General features: G+C 35.4%; 2 protein-coding genes across 2 annotated transcripts in view; one reads left to right on the top strand and one right to left on the bottom strand.

Moving 5' to 3' along the window:
• The window catches only part of GRAP2 (GRB2 related adaptor protein 2), a 68,374-nt gene that overhangs the window by 27,030 nt on the left and 22,169 nt on the right, over window positions 1-19,175 (bottom strand). Inside the window, exon 2 of the mRNA XM_039335523.1 lies at window positions 754-839. Coding sequence (XP_039191457.1) covers window positions 754-831 — 78 coding nt within the window. The 5' untranslated portion in view covers window positions 832-839. The remainder of the gene's footprint in view (window positions 1-753; window positions 840-19,175) is intronic.
• The window catches only part of ENTHD1 (ENTH domain containing 1), an 83,235-nt gene continuing 82,715 nt past the window's right edge, over window positions 18,656-19,175 (top strand). The window contains exon 1 of the mRNA XM_039335521.1: window positions 18,656-18,694. The gene's annotated coding sequence lies outside the window, so the exon portion shown is untranslated. The remainder of the gene's footprint in view (window positions 18,695-19,175) is intronic.

Raw genomic sequence — 19,175 nt, 5'->3', positions numbered from 1 at the left:
AGCCCCTCCAGTGGCGCACAGTGGCAGCGGAGCCATTTACCGTCACTCCCCCTGGCTCTGAAATGGTGGAGGGGGACCGGGCCTACCCTACCCATCCCATCCATTTTAGCATGGTGGGAGTGAAAGGCTGCCAATCAAGGAATGGCCTGGTGTGGAGGGGCTGAGTTCCAGCTCTTTTTTTCTTACCAAAAAAGCATTGGTCTTTGCACTGCTCCAAAATCAGTTTTGCATCTATGTGACCTAGGACATCTTTGTTTGGCAGCTGAGCCAATTTATTTCTGGTTCACTTCAGAATCTCCTTTCCCACTGGAAATGCTGAAGCTGTTTAGTATTTTGGGCATATAACATGTCTGTTGGCAGAAACCTGCTGCTTGACTTTTTATTTCAAACTAGCTTCTTCCTCTTCCCTACAGAATTCAGCATTAAACTATTATTGTCACTGATTTTTTAAAGGTAGCCAGGAGATATTCACTTGATGGAATTGCAGCTTTCCATGTTGCCTGTGTTCATTGTTTTGGGGGAATTACCAGACAATTAATACTTAATTATTAATATGGATGGAGGCCCCCCGAATGTCACTGTTTGTACTATCTTAGTGGTCATCTGGAGTGCACAATGATAGTGTTTCAGCACTTTGAATTCATCGGCAGTGAAGATAATTATTAATTAGCTTCAAACTGCTTTTGAGGATTTGGGGAATAGAAAAGGTGATGCTCTGGAAATGTCTGTGAAGAAGGGTTGATTGATACATACCTTCAGAACATCTTGTGCCTGAAAACTTAGCTCATCCTCTCCTGATGCTTTAAAGTCAAATTTTGCAATGGCTTCCATGGTATCTCCTGTTATAGTGAAGTAGAAGATACATAATGTTATTTATATTTTCTCTAGTTTGATCAATGATAATCTTTATTATTAATATATTGTTCAGGAATCTTTGGTTGAATTTGTAAGGCAATTATATTGCCATTTATGGCAGAGTTCCACAACTTCTCTGGCTTTGCGGACCGGCTGGGGGGGGGAGAGGGAATGGTTCTGCATGGGTGGTGGGCAAGCAGGGGCACAGCTCCATTTGTGCGAGTGGGGGGAAACATGTGCCTGCTGCTCATACAAATGGAAATGTGGTGCGCACTCACTCACCATTTCCGCAGCCCGGTTCCAAACGGCTTAAGGCCTGGGGGGTTGGGGCCCACTGATTTATGGTATCAGCCAGTTATCTGATTTCACTGAAGTGCTGGCTGTGCTGCAATCAGCATCAGTTAACATAGACACATTCTTTTTTTAAAAAAAAAACAAATTGTATTGGTTTTTTAATTAATACAAAGTGTTCGAGACACACCGTGAGGCTGGGGTAATCAAAAATCCCAAAACAAAACATATATAAATAATTTAGTCAATGACTGAACATAGACACATTCTTAAGTGTAATTAACAACAGATTCAATAGTATAATAATCATAGAAGCAAAAGCTAAGTGCAGTAACACTAAGAGTAGTTTCCCAGATTCCCTGAAAAGTATTATCATCAATCTAATTATGTCTTGGCTGCCAATCATCCAAGGCAAAGGCTAGAGACAGTTCCATTCTGTCATCTATCCTAATACTATTCCTTCCGTGCACAATGTCCAACTATCATCCATCAGAGTGCTAAATGATGGTGAATCATCTTCATAGGAACTGTCATCGACACTGCACTGCAGTACAGGTAGTCCTCGACTTACCACAGTTCATTTAGTGACCATTCAAAGTTACAACAACACTGAAAAAAGTGACTTATGACTGTTCTTCACACTTACGACCATAGCAGTATCCCCATGGTCATGCGATTAAAATTTAGATACTTGACAACTGACTGATATTTATGATGGTCAAAGCATCTTGGGATCACGTGATCACATTTTGCGACCTTCTGACAAGCAAAGTCAAGATTCACTTAAGATTCATTTAACAAACCTGTTACTAACTTAATGACTGCAGCGATTCATTTAACAAATGTGGCAAGGAAGGTCATAAAATGGGGCAAAACAAATGTTTCACTTAACAATAGAAATTTGGGCTCAGTAGTGGTCATAAGTCGAGGACTATCTGTAATGCTGAACCTTCAAATCCATGTAAATATAGTGTTTAGCAATTTCCATGGCAAAGAATGCTGTTAGAAAATTAGAAAAAAGGCAAGCTCTGACAAAATTATGAAAGAAGTAGAATTTCTACCAAAATTGTTTTTGAGAAAGATCACAAAATATAAAAGCTATCAATTCTCATAAATATGAAAACTGGAATTGACATTGATATCAGCTTCATCAATTTTGTTTATGATGGACTCCTACATTTTGCACTATATTGTCATTATAAAATGTGTCTATCAAGAAAGAGGCAGCAATATTAATATATACCGTATGTGCTTTATTACCAATAGCCCCTTTAACTTGTAATAATGGATCAAACATTCAGACAATCAACATATATCATATCGTAGTAGTACTGGCTGAGTGAATCTTGTTCTATTACTGAAATAGATATAAGCCACTCTTACCATTTCCTGCTAGCATGATTGTGATAAGATCTGAAAGGATGATCAGAGCCAATTTCAAGTACATTTATCTGCTGCACCACCCTACTGAGGCTCCCAAATAGCAACACAGGAAGTGGCTCAGTTTAAAGAATGAACAGCAAAGCTATAGTGTGAGCAGATAAGAAATACACAACCAGTTGACAAAAATGTACAGAATAAGCCTTTAGTTGTTAATACATTCTATTCTTTGTCAAAATATCTTCATCCATTTTACTAATTGATTGCTTTATATAATAAAATTAGACTACTTTACAGCTTGCTCTTATTCTTTTTTAAAAATATTAATAATAACCATGCTATCCAAATAATTACCTGTATTGTTTCTTCCAGTAATCATGCAAGGAAAATTTACAGTATAGCTTTTCAGTGTGCTCCAACTGGGAAATATACTACTTGACTTTTGGGAGGAATGTAGCAACTTAGATGCTTAACACACTGATTTTGGTAAAACATTGGTGGATTTCATCAACTTGTCCAATTTATATCTGATGATATACCTGATCAAGGTATGGATGTTAGCCCCATGAGGTAGACCAAATCAGGAAACTGATTTCACAGGAGGATTAGGGCTATATTTTATTGTGATAGGCTATAATAATAATCTGATTATGCTTTACCTCCACTGTCACAGTGCAGTGTCCCAGGTCATGTGATCATCTTTTACTTAACCTTCTGTTAAGTCAAGTCAATGGGAACCCAGATTTACTTAACAACCATATGACTAACTTAACAATTGCAGTGATTCACTTAACAACTGTGGCAAGAAAGGTCGTAAAATGGGGCAAAATTCATTTAACTGTCTTGCTTAGCAATGGAAATTTTGGTTCAATTGTGGTCATAAGTCAAGGACTACATGGACTTTGCCAGTGGTGAGATTCAGCTGGTTCACACCACTTTGGCAGAACTGGTAGCTAATTTTTTGTTGCCCAGGCCCAGAATGGACTTCCAGAAGTGGCAACCACACAGAGAACCGGTTGTTCACATATCTGAATCCCACCACTGGACTGTGCCTTAGCTTAAGGCCACTTTCTAACTTTCATCTAAAAAGTCTGAATCTATATCTGGTGACTTTTGATGTAAATTATGCAATTTTATTTATGTATTTATTTATTAATTTTTTAAAAATTCTGCCTTCAGATGATTACTTTCCATCTGTGACTAAAATCCACAAGTGTTGGTCTAATGCAGTGGTTCTCAACCTGTGGGTCGGGACCCCATTTGGGGTCAAACGACCATTTCACGGGGGTCGCCAAACAATGCAGTCCGCCATTTTTTTCCCCCTTTTCCTTAGCTGTACTACTCCCTTTTATTCTATTGGCTTTTGAAAGCCAATAGAATAGACTCTCTTGAATAGAGTCTAATTCTATTGGCTTTCAAAAGCCAATAGGAATTGTCCAGGCTGTCTCTGCCCTGCTGAGCCCGCCAAAAGTCCCATTCTGCAAACGGTGCTGCACCAGTTGAGTAGTCCTCGACTTACGACTGGTTGAGTAGTCCTCAACTTACGACCGGTTGGGGGTCGCGGCATTAAAAAGGTTGAGAACCACTGGTCTAATGAAGCTGTTCAGTACTAAGACAATACTTGATGTCAGTAATGTATTGGATGAAGGAAAACAAATTGATGCTTAATATAGATAACACAAAAGTGCTTCTAGTAGGAAAAGGAACTTAACATATGTAGAATTAACCTTCGCACCATTCTGAGTGCCTATGAGTTCTCTCAATTCCAAATTTACAAAGGTAATCCTGCTATACAAATTTCTCAAGATCTGAGCTGTGTATTGTGGTAGAGCTAATGCCAGCCTACTTGATTATCAACTCTAAAAAGAAAAGGAAACCTGACACTAATAATAAATGTTTCTTCTTTTTTCTTTATTTTGTATTTTAACTTTGGACATAAAATAAAAATTTGTGGATTAAAGAAAAAGAAACATGTGTTCTAAACTGTGCAAAGAGGTTCCCTCAAAATCCAGATGTATTAATCCAGGGTATTAATAAGTTTATTTGGGCAGGGAAAAAAACCAAGAGTTAAGTTTAAGATTATACAAGATGCACAGGAAAGAGGAGGACTTAACGCACCTAATTTAAAATTGTATTATGATGCGGTGGCTTTAACTCTGATTAGTGATTGGCTTAATTTAACAAATAAAAATATACTTTTTCTTGAGGGATAGGATTTATTATACGGATGGCATGCATATTTAATTTATAATAAAAAAGTAGATCAGGTTTTTAAATCTCATATTTTAAGAAACGCTTTATTACATGTCTGGAAGAAGTATTATTATAGGTTAAATTATAAAATTCCAATTTGGGGGATTCCTGGACACGTGATAGAAGGGGTATCTAGGGGAGTGAATTTGGATAGGATTTCTTATAAGGAATTACTTAGTTTGGTAGGGAAGGATTGGCAATTAAAATCTTTAGCTGAGTTGAAGCAAGAAAATATTGTACACTCTTGGTTTCAGTATAATCAATTGTTAGTTAGGTGGAGTTTAGATCAAAAGGTTGGTATTACTTTAGAGGACGTGAATTTGGTAAAACAGATTAAAGATCAAACTCAAGCCCATATAAAGAGAATTTATAATGTTTTAATAGAATTGGATTCTGAAACAGAGTTAGTTAAAGATTGTATGGTAAAATGGGCACAAAATATTCAAGAGCCGATTCTATTGGACACATGGGAGACAATTTGGGTTAGAAATGTAAAATTTACTCAAGCTCAAAATCTGAGAGAAAATTTTTATAAAATGTTTTATAGGTGGCATTTGGATCCCCAAAAGTTGTCTTGTATGTATCCTAACTTGCAGCCCAAATGTTGGAGATGCGGTAGTTTGGATGCAACTTACTTTCATATTTGGTGGACTTGTAGAAATATAAAAGCTTTTTGGATTAAAATTTGGTGGAACATTCAAAATATTTTTAAAAGAAAGATAAAGTTTACTTCTCAACTATTTTTGTTGGGTATTATTGTAGATTTTGATGTTAAGGAAACTAATTTGATGTTGAATTTAATAAAGCAGCAAAGCTGTTGGTAGGGCAATATTGGAAGAAAGATTCCTTGCCGACAATAGAAGAAGGGACCCTTAAGGTCTCAAATTTAGCAGAAATGGCAAAAATTTCGGCTTATTTAAAGGATCATTCACAAGAGAGATATATTTCGGTTTGGAGAAGATGGATAGATTATATTCAGTATAAATATGGGACTAAAAAGTTCCACTTACTTTATGAATAAATTTTAGAATATTATTATTGTTATCATTATTATTATTAATAGTTTATTATAGTGAAATTTTTATTATATTGTATTGTTTATGGATTAGGATTTTAATTTGTTTATATGATTAAGTTTATTTGCAAATTGTTTACTCTGTGTTAAAGGGGAGTTAAAGCGCATTATATTTGTTTATCTATATAGTTGGTTAATGTTAGTTAGATTATGATTATTAGATTTGTTACCCTGTATTCAGCTCTGGGAAGTGAGGGAGGGGGAGGGGAGGGGGGTAGAGTGGGTGGGTTATTTTGTAATTTTTGTAAAACTTTTTAATAAAAAATAATCCAAAAAAATAAAAAATAAAAAATCCAGATGGCTCCATTCTGCTATAGTTTTGAAGAGACATGAAAACCTGATTCTTCACCCAGGCCTTTGGCAAAGAAGCGCAATGCCCGACACTTCACAGCACTTTTCATCTTTTTTTGATTTATTGTACTTTCTTTGTTATGAGTGACCCAGACTTATTAAGTTTAATTACCTATAGTAGTTTAGCTATATCCTCCATGGGATATTACAATATGCTTTATGTTGAACCACCTTGTTTTTCAAATGTTTGGAGGCTTTACTAAATCTCCTATCAGATTATATAATGAATCAGATGAGGAAGAAGAAGCTATTCAGGCATTATTGCTGTTTTAAGGGCAGATCAAGATAGATTGATACATACAAAACTGGGACTGGAAGATGGGTGAAGGGTACAGGATGAAAGTCTGGAGTGGCAAAAACTACAAAATAATTTTGTGTTCATATAAATGTTAAACCATAGGGAAGGGGTGTCAAACTGCCGGCTCGTGGGCCGGATGCGTCAGGGCGAAACCATGCCCACCCCATTGCCGGCAATGGCAAAAAAGTCACAATACGTCATGACATGTCGTGTGATGTTGCGAGTTTGCCACCCTGCCATAAGAGGATAGTATATATGTGTGCTTAATCTCTTCATGAATGGGGATAGGCTCTGTCTGATCACCAAAATTAATGCCTTTAATCTGTATATGTTAACTAAATAGTTTACTGTGTAGTAAATTGTAAGTAAACTGATATTGCAGTGTAACTGAATAATCAAATTAAGATGATGATTTATTGATTAGTTAGCTAGTTTCCTCCAAAGAATGGAATCACAAGCTGCTTTTAAATTCATAAAGGCAGCAAAGTTTCCTACATTTGGAAATTTGTAGTATTTTTCTGCCAAATGATATAATATTAAGCACTGATTTATGATATTATTGAATGTCCATCTCCAAATCCTTCCTGTTCTGGCACCATAATGTTATCAGAAAACAGAAAACAGCCAGTCCTATAATTTGTGGCAGGGAAATCTATCATAAAGTTTATTAATTACAGAAAAAACACTAATTGGATGACAGTTGGCTAGAAGAAAAAGTCTCTCTCTTTTCTTATATATTGGGAGAGTGATGGAATTAACCCAGGTTTAGGGAACTACCATGAAGAAATTTATAGCAGTAGAAAATGAGTTTAACACTGAAACCTATCATGATGGATTTAATTTTATGAAATCTGGAGGAATTAAATCTGAACCAGGAGCTTGATTACTTTTTATATTTCCACATGGATTACGATGATCACACTGTAGAATAGAGTTCTCTACATCTAAAATGTTGAGATACAATCCTGTATAGAAAAAAATATACTTTGAAAATGTTTGTACCCAGATCCCAAGGTGGATTGAATTAATATCGTTTTCTGGTTTTGTGTTAACATTAGGTTTTGATTTTAGAAGCCAAAATGATTTTTGTTTGTGACATCCTGCTGAATCTCTCTTTAGTATTCCTGGGTATTTTTTTTTCTTTTTTTTCTTTACTTCAATAGCTTCTTATATTTCCTTTTATGTTTGCAAAATATGTCATAGGGATAGGAATTATTAGCTATACATGCCCTCTTATATGCCTGCATTCCTGGCTTTTAACCAAAGCATATTCTTTATCAAACCATGGTTTAGATTTCCAAAGTGGTTGATGCATAGACTATGGTGTTGTAGGCTGAATATAATTTTGGGTGACGCTAGTAAGACTTTGAAAGATAGAAACTGTTTCTTTTTTAGTTACTTGAAGTCAATAGAGACTTCCCCAAGAGGACAGTTTGGGGGACATTAAAGAACTGGGATCATCAGAGGCTAAATTGCTTGTTCATTTTGATCTGATATAAGAGCAGATAAGTGTCTACAGAAATTCTCAGCCATCCAAGTCATCTAACCTTTGGGACAAGAGCAGAAAAGGGCTTAGGAGGATTCTGTTGTCTAGTCTGCTTGATACCAGCCAAGATACATGACCCAATATTAGGAGGTGATCACCCCAAATACCACTCTGCAATCCTGGCAGATTGGTAGGTTGTTTTTTGATATTAACGTATAATTCAGGTTAGACAGTCATCGAGAGCCCCTTCAGAGTCACCAGGCATATAGCCATTTAATGTCTTTACATCAGATTTATTGCCTGTAAATACAGTCTCCACCCTCCTCATATTAATGCCAGTATCGTTTGGCTGCTGTAAAGGCTCTCCATAAAGGGAAGAATATGGGGCATAAAACAGTAGTTATAAAGCCTTATCATTTGCTCCAGTTCTGATATTAAAATCACCAACCAATAGCCAAGTAAAATCAGGATGTTGCACAATTAGCTCACTAAGCCAAGTTTCAAAATAGCCCCAAGAATCATTAATTTGGGCTATTAGTTTTGAGGTAGAATATAAACATTTAGCAGAAGAAATTTAATGGAATTAATTAGCTTAGAGATTGCTGTTACTAGTTGGCCACATCTGAAGACAGACACTATTTGGATGTGCAAGGAATGAGATAATAAGATACAAATACACCCTAAGATTAGCTTCCTTTCAGATATGGATGGGTTAATAATGAATGAGATGAGACACCTCTAAGTTGTAAGGATTCAATATCCCATATCTCTTGTAGAAGTATTATTGAAAACTGATTTAGAAATTCTACATAACTTAAGGTGGTTGTTAGCATGTCAAAAAGGCAGCAAAGATGGTGCTTTTTCTATTATGTGTTTGGGGCTTAGGTGCTACCATGTCTTTGGGCTGCTGTAACTTTTAAGGGTTTTTACATTTTGTTTTTTAAAAACAAATGTTGTTAGATTAATAATTGAAACATTTGATTAATTTTTTTAATGTGTAGGACTGCTGATAAATTGTCACATTTGCCATAATATAGATAAATTCATCTGAACTTACAGTAATGAACTCAGATCACTGTTTTGTAGAGTGAGTAGCTCACCATCTTTTTCTGTTCATATTCCACTTTTGCAATATGACTATTTGCATACCTAGGCTGGATAATTTTTAAATGTTTAAAATGTTATTTTTTTAAAAGTGAGAATTGAGTGATAAATATTACAAAGGCCTTTGCGCCAACATTTTGTTTTTTAGTAGATAAAATGGTCTCTCCTAATATAAACCAAGTGAAAGAAAACCAAAATTTAGAGACTATTTCTTCTTTAAAGAAACCAGACCGTCAAAGAACAATGTTGCTGGGCACCATCGAAGTAGACACAAGCCAGAGCATAGAAAAATTCAAATCAAAGATGTGGAGATAGCAGGCCCATAGAATCACTGTGACTTGGGCTTGACTGAATGGATAACATCAGCATCATTTCCCCTTTATAAAGACAAGCACCAATACCTAATATTTTTTCCATTCCAAATACCAACAATTCCAAAACCCCCACACCCCAAATAGTAACTTACTCCATTTAAAAACATATTCTGTATTTTCACTCTGAACTATAAAGACATCAATATTTCACAAGTGTAAAGTAATACCACTATCTCAATATAGACAAAAGACCAAAATTTAACGTAACAAAGAGAAATAGTTTTTTTCTTTAAAAGTCAAGTTCCCCAAACTCCCTTTGAACCAGTTAAATGCAAAGTCAGGTTAAGTACTATAAAGTTAGGATTACACATAGCAACAATAGACTTTACACCATATTAAATGCAAACAAATCTAGTATACTACATTTTTCCAATTAAGATATTAATAAATCCAAAAAAGCAACCCAGAATAATAACATATTCTATTTATCCTTGATCAAATGACTTTGTAGTCATTTTTTTCTTCTCTATAGAACAATCTTTCTATATAATCCATTGAGATGGTTATTGATTCTTGTTACAGTTTCTTTAGCACTTTAAACGGTCTATTTTGTGAATCCAACAAAAAATTATTTCAATTGTTCTCTGGGATTTTAATTTTTATTTCCTTTTTAAATTTTAAAACCTTCAATTTTCTCTTTATATCTGGTGGTAAATTCTTATTCAGAGTTTTGTTCATATTTTTTCAGGTAAATTTTTGCTGTATATCTTGTTTTGTAACATCTTTGGGATCAGACGGTTTTCAAAACCACACAGCATAGCTGACATTATTGAATCAAATTTGTGACACAGAGTTTGGTACTATTCCTCAAAGATATCTCTGAATGCCATTTTAAGTTATTTGTCTTATTGTGTCTACAATCTCAAAAACATTTTTTCTTTCCCATAAACTTATATTTATTCTTTAAAAATAGTTTCAAAGTCTTAATATTCATGGTCCAAAACTCCAAAGTTTTCTGATCCCTTAAAACCTTGTCTTGCTTTTTGTTGTTTATTTTAAATTTTTAAGAGTTATAAAAATAAATCTTCATATTCTTATAAGTATTGAAGACACTTACTCGTTACTTCCAGCCTTGTCACTTTGCAGGTGCCTAACTTCTTTGAAGCAGTTTATAGGCAATTTCCTGAAGTAGTTAGCAGTGAAGTTAGTATTCTTTAAAAGGCCTTGTCTGCAGTTGGAACAAACATGGCAAATTCCCCCATCACCTGATTCCCCTTGCCCCACAGAGATCACTTTTTTGTGTTCTCTTCATGAGGAAAAGAAACAATAAGGAAGAAAGGCTTGGGCCATCTCATGTGTCTCTCTTTTCTCCAGAGAGGAACATAGGAGACAATCTACTCATCGTCTATGTTGTTAATACTGCAAACGTTGATTCTGCTTTTCCACGGAGCCGTCTTCAGCCTGTCATCTTCTCATGGAAGTCAACTGGCTTATGATGTCTACGTGAGCTGTGATTTGGGGAACTAAACATAATTGGGGGACTGAGCATTCCAAAAAGAGAGTAGTCTTCATGCAGTATGTACAGCATCCACAGACTGCTCATCCTCTATCTATACTATGGATCATAAACATGTTTATGTTATTATTTTTCCTTACAGAAGGTTTCAAGCTCAATCCTTGGTATTGCCAGATTACCTAGGATACCTAGTCTGAAATGGAGAAAAATGTCAAAAATACTGAGATAGATGGTTGATTAAAAAAAGGCAGCTTCTTATGTCCAAATATCTCTGTAGCAGTAACATTTTTTAAATGTTAAATGCTCAAAGTTGAAAAAGATGAAACTTGAAATTAGATTTGTTAAAAGGAATAGCTTTGGACAAACATTAAATAATGAGTTTTGCTTGCAAAAGATTAGTTTCAATATTTACAACTTCAGTGAGAGTCTGTGAAACAAACCATCTTCAAACAATCTAATGGAATCAGGTGATGGATTAACTTTTTTTTTTCACTGCCAAAGATTGATTGTATAAGTAATAAAAATATCCTGTGTTAAATTTTAAAACCTCATTCAGTTTTCTCTTTATATCTTTGATTTGATTTGATTGATTGATATATTGACTGACACATTGTTATTACATTTTTCCTTGATGAACATGGTTGAATATTTTTGGTCAGGAATTTCAGTTTTGAGATAAACCCTCATATTTTCATCATATGAAGTATAAGCAATTTGTAAGTATTTTCTTATATTTCCCAATCACTGGGTTTACCATGAAAGCTTTTCTGATAATGGTTCATTCTTCTCTGAATATGTGGCAGTGTTCCCTGATGTTTTTAGAAACTGATTGCCCCCTTACATTTATCTTACATTTTTCAAAATCTTTCTGGATATTAAGGCCTTTTTCAAACTGTGAATGAAATTATGCCTTTTGTTGGCTGATATAATTCTATCAGCTTTGAAGGGCTGCAAAAATATAACTGATTGATTGTATGCTATGTTTAGCTTTGTATAAAAACTGCTATTATTTCTCACAACTATCATAATTTACAAAAGTAAATTACCTGAAGGGTATATAAAAACAGCAAAAATAAAAAAAATTAATATTAGATTATATGCAGATATTTTTGTGATGAGTAGGTATACTAATGCATACTTTTAAGACATTCCTTTGGATACATCTATAGCTATATTATACAACACTACACCTATAATTCTCCTCCTAAATGCCTTTCCAGTCAATAATTTTCTTATGGCATCAGTATGGACCCTCTCCCAAGAACTTGTCCTGTCATAAATATTCCAACAAGAAAACATCTCATAATAATTATTCTTTGGCACTTTCCAAATCACATTATTTTCATAGTAGTCTCTTTCCCTCTGGATTTCTCCATGCCAGGTCTTCACCCATATTAGTCTTCCACCTATGCAGAAAAACTTAGTCATTCTTTTGATCAATCAGCTTTGTTCCAAGTATGGGTAATGACTTTTCTTCATTGTCCAGCAAGAAGAACAGCAAGGATCATCTATTGTCAGAAAAATAATTGTTTCCAAATTTTCCATTCCTACTCTAGCCCTTACCACACTATGTTTGCCCTGCCCATAAGAGAGTCTGACAGATGTTTTTACAATTCACCTGCTGCTTAAGTTAAAAGAGAAAAGGTCTCTTTCGAATTAAGCTTGTCTCATGTGATTTCCAAGAAGTTCTTGATAACAATATGCATTGCCGTTGTCTTTTTCCTAGATGTTTTTTCCCTCCATATTTCTAATTTAACCTGCTGCTCTGAGATTTTCTTATTAAGTCTCTTGAGTTACAATGCTATATATATAAATGTATCTCCAGGTTGAGGAGAAGATTGGTAACAAGTCTATTTTCTTTCTGTGGAGAAAGGACTTAGTAAATATTATACTCAGAAAAGTAAACATTATATCCCAGATTGGTCAAGACAAGGGTCCCCAATCCCCAGTCTGTGGACTGGCACCAGTCTGCAGCATGCAGCAAGCGCTCCATGCAAACAAGTGAAGCCCCATCTGTGGGATGCAGGCAGCACAGAAAACCACAGCCCTCTGGTCCACAGAAAAACCTTTCTCCATGGAACTGGTCCCTGATGCCCAAAAGGCTGGGCGCTGCTGGGTCAAGATATGCCAGAAACATCTCAGGATCCCTCCTCCCTGTGGACTTCCTGTCAAAGAAAAATTCTGAAATTCAGAAGCTAAAGAGAGGCATAAAGTACTGCTTTTGGTTTTGATTCCAAATTTAGGAAAATGCAGGTTTAGACAACTACATTTTTAGTTTGCAAACAGTCAAAGACTATTTGATAGAAACCTAGAAACAGGATTTGAGCTTGGAATGATATCTGATTCTGGGAGAAAAGCCCAGAAAAAGTTAGAAAAGGTGATGAGTGTAAGTGTTGATGAGGAAAGAGAGAGACGGAGAATGAATGGGCTTACCTTTGCCTTTGAGGAAAATTGTTCATGACAGTGATAAATGAGCTGCAAACAACTCTCATAGTTTCTTTCCCTCTTAATGAGAGAATTAGAATGGCTGCATATACAAAAAGGATGTCAAACTGATCCCATTTTTATTTTGCCTTTTTATCCTGACTTTTATTGTACTTACAGCAAATTTTAAATTCTGAATAAATACAGTAATTTTATGGCCTCCTGGTTTCTAACCTATAGAAATATAGACACCTACTAAAATGATATACAAGAAACAGGTATGATAGATTTAAAACATCAAAGACTATATTCTATCAGGAATGGTAAGGCTAAAACATTTGAAAGCTAATAAAAATACAGTATATAATAAAAATACAGTATATATTTGTAAGGTAACAAAAATATAAACTGTACATAATCACTCTTTTCAAAATAAAACAAGTTTTTATCCAAGTTAATCACATATTCATGTTGTGGCAAATTAGGTAAGTTTTTGCTACTTTTTTCCCTAACCAATTCTCTTGAATCAATTTTTCTTTCTATAGGGCAATTTTGTCCTGGAATTAGAGGCAAAAAACAGGGGAATGGAACATCAGTCTTCATTTTGATGAAGATTTTGCTGCTATCCTATTTAGTTAATCCCTGAACTACTATTGTAATAATACATATACTTTAATAAGACTCAAAAGTGCCAGTTTCTGAGTGAATGTACAGTTTTATATTTAATAATAACGTTGCAATTTAATTTAATTAGGCAGAGAGTGTGAGTATGAAAAAATGTAACAAAGATCTCCTTATGGGATGTTGATCAGTTTAGTGAAACTGGTTTCAACAAACTATGTAAATTAAACCAATAGACGGGATGCAAACCTTTTACTTTTTATAATATAATAGATTTTCAAACACTCTCATTTTTATGACTGTATTACATAATGCACACTGTCATCAAAATTATAACAGAGTCATTGGCAGTACAAATTATGCAGTGATACATTGATATTCTGATTCAAACCAGTGAGGCACAGCCTCTGAAATCACAATTCCTTTATATCTGGTTAGTCAACATCTCATATTCTAGCAGTTGTGTTGGGATTGCAACTCCAGAATTCCCTTTGGCTCTGCTAGTGGGGAATTCTATGAGAAGACTGTTATAAGCCAATTTGAAAATAATGGCATTACTACCTAGAGACTTTTTTTGACAAATATTAATCTATAGCTATAAAACTGGGTTGAGAATATCTTTATACCACCAGTTCTTTGAGAGCAGTTTCCAGGATCTTGATTTCTGGGTAAACTGTGAACATCTGGAGAGAAGCACTTTGCATGTGTTGCTTTCCACACCTTCAGTTTTCTGTCATGAAGTATTAAATAATCATAAAAATGTAGGTGGATTTGAAGAGTAACAAGATTGGAACTTTTGTTCAGCTCCAATTTAGTTAGCATTTGAGGTTAATTGGAGTTTTGCTCTGGGCTGTTTTTTCACACCTAAACTGGTTCAACCTTTTCCTAATTAGTTTGGCTCAAGAAAGCAGTGCTGTCAAAAACTGAAGAGATGGTGCACAAGAAGGTGCAACCTTGGAATGGAGGAGAATTTCAGTTGTCATGTTTTGTAGTGAACATCAATTAATCAACCAATGGATGAGACTATAACTTCACAAGAAGGAGAGAGTTATGAATGGGAGCTGTCCAGTTTTCTCAATCTTCCATCTATTTCTGTCTCAGATGTGTTACACATAGAGCAATTCATCCTTTTCCTTGTGTCTGACAAAAGACAGGTAATTTAAGATACATGTAATGGCAAGTCATTAATAGGGTGTTATTTTTTCAGAGAAGCATCAACATAGGGTAGGTGTATCTTTCTTTACAGAATCTTACCAATATATCTTTGTCAATATATCTGCTGAGCTCCTGGGATCAGGTTATTTCCTTAAATCTATATATCACTTTGATTCATATAATGCAGAGGTCTTCAAACTTGGCCCTTTTATGATTTGTGGACTTCAACTCCCAGAATTCCACAGCCAGGCACATTGGCTGAGGAATTCTGGGAATTGAAGTCCACAAGTCATAAAAGGGCCAAGTTTGAAGACCCCTGATATAATGAATTCACTTGTACCAGTCATTGTACTGCAAAAGTACAAGAACATTTAGCTACAACATTAGATGTAATGCTATATCATTATAACTCTCAGATTTAAGTCCTCTTTAATTTTTAATAATAATAAATTCAGTTCCATAGATTTTAGAGAGGAGAAGGGGATTTTTTTTTGTATCTTGTAAACCACATGCAAACACTTACTTCTGTCCCTGAATAATGGCTATTATGAATAAGAAAATGTCAGAAAATCCTGGTTATCTATGGTAACAGTGAAAAAGTGTTGGCTAAAAACTGTGAAGAAGATGAATGACCAGGAATTAACATATGTATTGCTTCATGTTTGGTGTTTAAGAAAAAAACAAATGCTTTTAATGTTTATTGTTTTATAATTTTATTTTGAATACATCCAAGAGCAGGCATGAGAATCTTCTTGCATTCTCTATTGTTGAAAAACGTTTTTAATATGAAATATGTTGAACTTGAAACAGGTTTTCTGATCATTGCAGTAATGCTTTGATTTTTAAAGAGCTTTAACTTGAAATTAAAACAAGTTTTGCTAACTTGAAAAAGAATTGTTTAAATTTGAAACATTTCAAGAATAAATTGTAGAATAATTTTTTAAAGCCTGGAACAACAATATATTGTTACTTACAGGTGCTGACCAAGTTCCCTGTGGTCCTATTAGGCCCAGGTCAAAGCTTACAAGTCCCCGTGGTCTTGAAATTCACCAATCCAGTTGCTATGCTGACTCTTTTAAAATAAAATCAGAAGAGACTGGCTATACTCTGAGTTTAAACCTCAATCTTATGTCACATTTCCCAGAGATCCTCTGGTGACATCTTGGTGAAAGGAAGGTGATCAATGTGACTACAGCTTTGATCACGCTTAAATTCCTCTGAAAATACTTTTTTGATGTACAACTGTTGTGGGAGAAGAATAAGCATAGAGACAGAAAAGGTGATGAGGGAAAGAAAATTTGCACAGGGAGAAGGAAAAAAAATGAATGACAGCAAGTACTGGGACAAAGGATGAGAATAGACAAGTCAGGGGTCCCAGAAATAGGAGTAGTTCTGCTTTAACCCTCAACCAGATGGACTTGCAAAGAGGCAAAGGTGATCACTATGAGGAAAGCAGTATATCCTAATGTAAGCTCCTGCTGCATTTCTATATCCATCATAATGTCCTACACCAGGGGTGTCAAACTTGCAACATCATGTGACGTGTTGTGACATATCATGACTTTTTTCCATTGCCGGCAATGGGATGGGCGCGGTTTCACCATGATGCATCCGGCCCATGGACTGGCAGTTTGACACCCCTGTCCTACACAAATCCAAAAGGATGCAGTTTGTGGCATGATATTGCAATGTTGCTTTTGTCATGAGAGTCTGCAGGTGTATCTCCCTCAGCCCCAGCAGCCCCACTAAGTAATCCTCCATGAACTGTTCCAAGGATTGCATAACTGTTCTAATAATAATTGTTAATAAATTTATACATAAAAGTCTTGGCTTGATTAGTTAGGTTTCACTATGCTAGTGACTGAGAATTGTTTATAGAATTTAATAATAATAATAATAATAATAATAATAATAATAATAATAATCTGACAACATCAAGCACACTGAAATCAAGAAAAAGATTAGAGGTGAATACATCAAGAGAGTGAAGAAGATCTTAAAGTCCAAACTCAATGGAGAAAATACCATAAAGGCAATCAACACCTGGGCAATTCCAGTCATTAGATATACAGCTGGAATAGTGGACTGGACTCAAGCAGAACTAAAAGCAATGGATAGGAAGACCAGAAAAATAATGACAATGAATCATGCCCTTCATCCACGCAGTAACATTGACAGACTCTATCTACCAAAGCAAATAGGTGGGCGTGGAATGCTACAAGTACATCAGATGGTTGAAGAAGAAAAAATGGCTTTGGAAGAATATCTGAAGGACAATGATGAAGATTCACTGAAATTAGTATACCAGGAAGGCTTACGTACCACTGGAGAAACCAAACTGGCCTACAAGAAAGAACAAATGAAGAACAGAATAGAAGCATGGGAAGACAAAGCACTACATGGCCAGTACATTAAAAAAATAGCTGGGAAAGCAGATAATAACAAGACCTGGCAATGGCTAAGAGCAGGAAAATTGAAGAAAGAGACCAAGAGACTAATTCTGGCTGCACAAGACCAAGCCTTAAGGACAAATGCATATAAAGTCAAAATTGAGAAGACAGCAACAGATAGTAAGTGCCACCTATGCAAAGAAGCTGAAGAAACAGTGGACCACCTGGTAAGCTGCTGCAAGAAGATAGCACAGACTGACTACAAGCAGCGGCATGACAAAGTAGCAACAATGGTGCATTGGAAGATATGCAAGAAATATCATTTGTTTGCAAGCAAGAACTGGTGGGATCATAAAATAGAGAAAGTCATAGAAAATGAAAAAATTAAACTGCTCTGGAACTTCAGAATTCAAACAGACGAGCACTTGCAACATAACACCCCAGACTTAACAATTGTCAATAAGAAAGACAAAAAAGTCTGGATAGTGGATGTGGCAATGCCTGGAGACAGCAGAATAGACGAGAAAAAACTAGAGAAGATAACAAAATACGAAGACCTACAAATAGAAATAGAAAGATTGTAGCAAAAGCAAACAAGGGTAGTACCAATAGTAATAGGTGCCTTGGGTGCAATTGAGGACCGCACGCTGAGTACAGCCGGTCAGCCAGCTACAGATCCATCTGGTGGTGATGCTGTCTAACCCACATTTTTCTATCTTATCAAGTAATAGGTTGTGATCTACTTTATCAAATGCCTTATTGAAGTCAAAGTAAATTATATCCACAACATTCCTCTGGTCCACTAATTTTGTCACTTGGTCAAAGAATGCGATAAGATTTATCTGGCATGATCTGTTTTTGACAAACCCATGTTGGCTTTTGGTAATGACTTTGTTTGCCTCTAGGTGTTCGCTGATTCATTGCTTGATTATCTTTTCCAGAATCTTCCCAGGTATTGAGGTCAGGCTGATACGTTTGTAGTTTCCTGGATCCATTTTTTCCCCTTTTTTGAAGATGGGAACTACGTAAGCTCTTTTCCAGTCCTCTGGTATTTCCCCAGTGCTCCAGGATCTTTGAAGGATATATTTCAATGGTTTTGAGATCTCATCTGCCAGTTCCTTCAGTACCTTGGGGTGTAATCCATCTGGTCCTGGTGATTTGAATTCGTCTAGGGTTGACAGGTGCTCACTTACCATTTTCTTGCCTATCTTCACTTGTTTTTCTAATCTGTTTTTTACGGTACTGTTTTTTATAGGTTGGACTGTTTTTTCCCTTTGTGTAAAGACGGATGCAAAAAACAACTTAAATAGTTCTGCTTTCTCCCTGTTGCTTGTCACCTTCTTGCCACTTTCTCCCACTAATGGATTAATCATTTCCTTAACTTTTTCTTGTTTTTTACATCTTGAAAGAAACTTTTTTTGTTATTTTTTACTTTTGTTGCAAGCCTTAGTTGATTTTGAGCCTTAGCTTTCCTCACTTCATGTTTGCAGGCTCGGGCTATTTGCTGATATTCTGCCTTAGTTATGCACCCCTCTTTCCACTTTTTATACTTGTCCTTTTTGTCTTTCAATTTATCAGAGAGTTCTTTATGCAGCCATACTGGTTTCTTTTGAGAGTTGTGATTTTTCTTCTTCATTGGTATAGTGCTAGACTGGGGTTTTA

This window comes from Crotalus tigris, unplaced genomic scaffold (assembly GCF_016545835.1).
Source record: "Crotalus tigris isolate CLP2741 ecotype Arizona unplaced genomic scaffold, ASM1654583v1 scf7180000017644.4837335, whole genome shotgun sequence".
NCBI lineage: Eukaryota > Metazoa > Chordata > Lepidosauria > Squamata > Viperidae > Crotalus > Crotalus tigris.
This window is presented reverse-complemented; position numbering and strand designations above follow the sequence as displayed.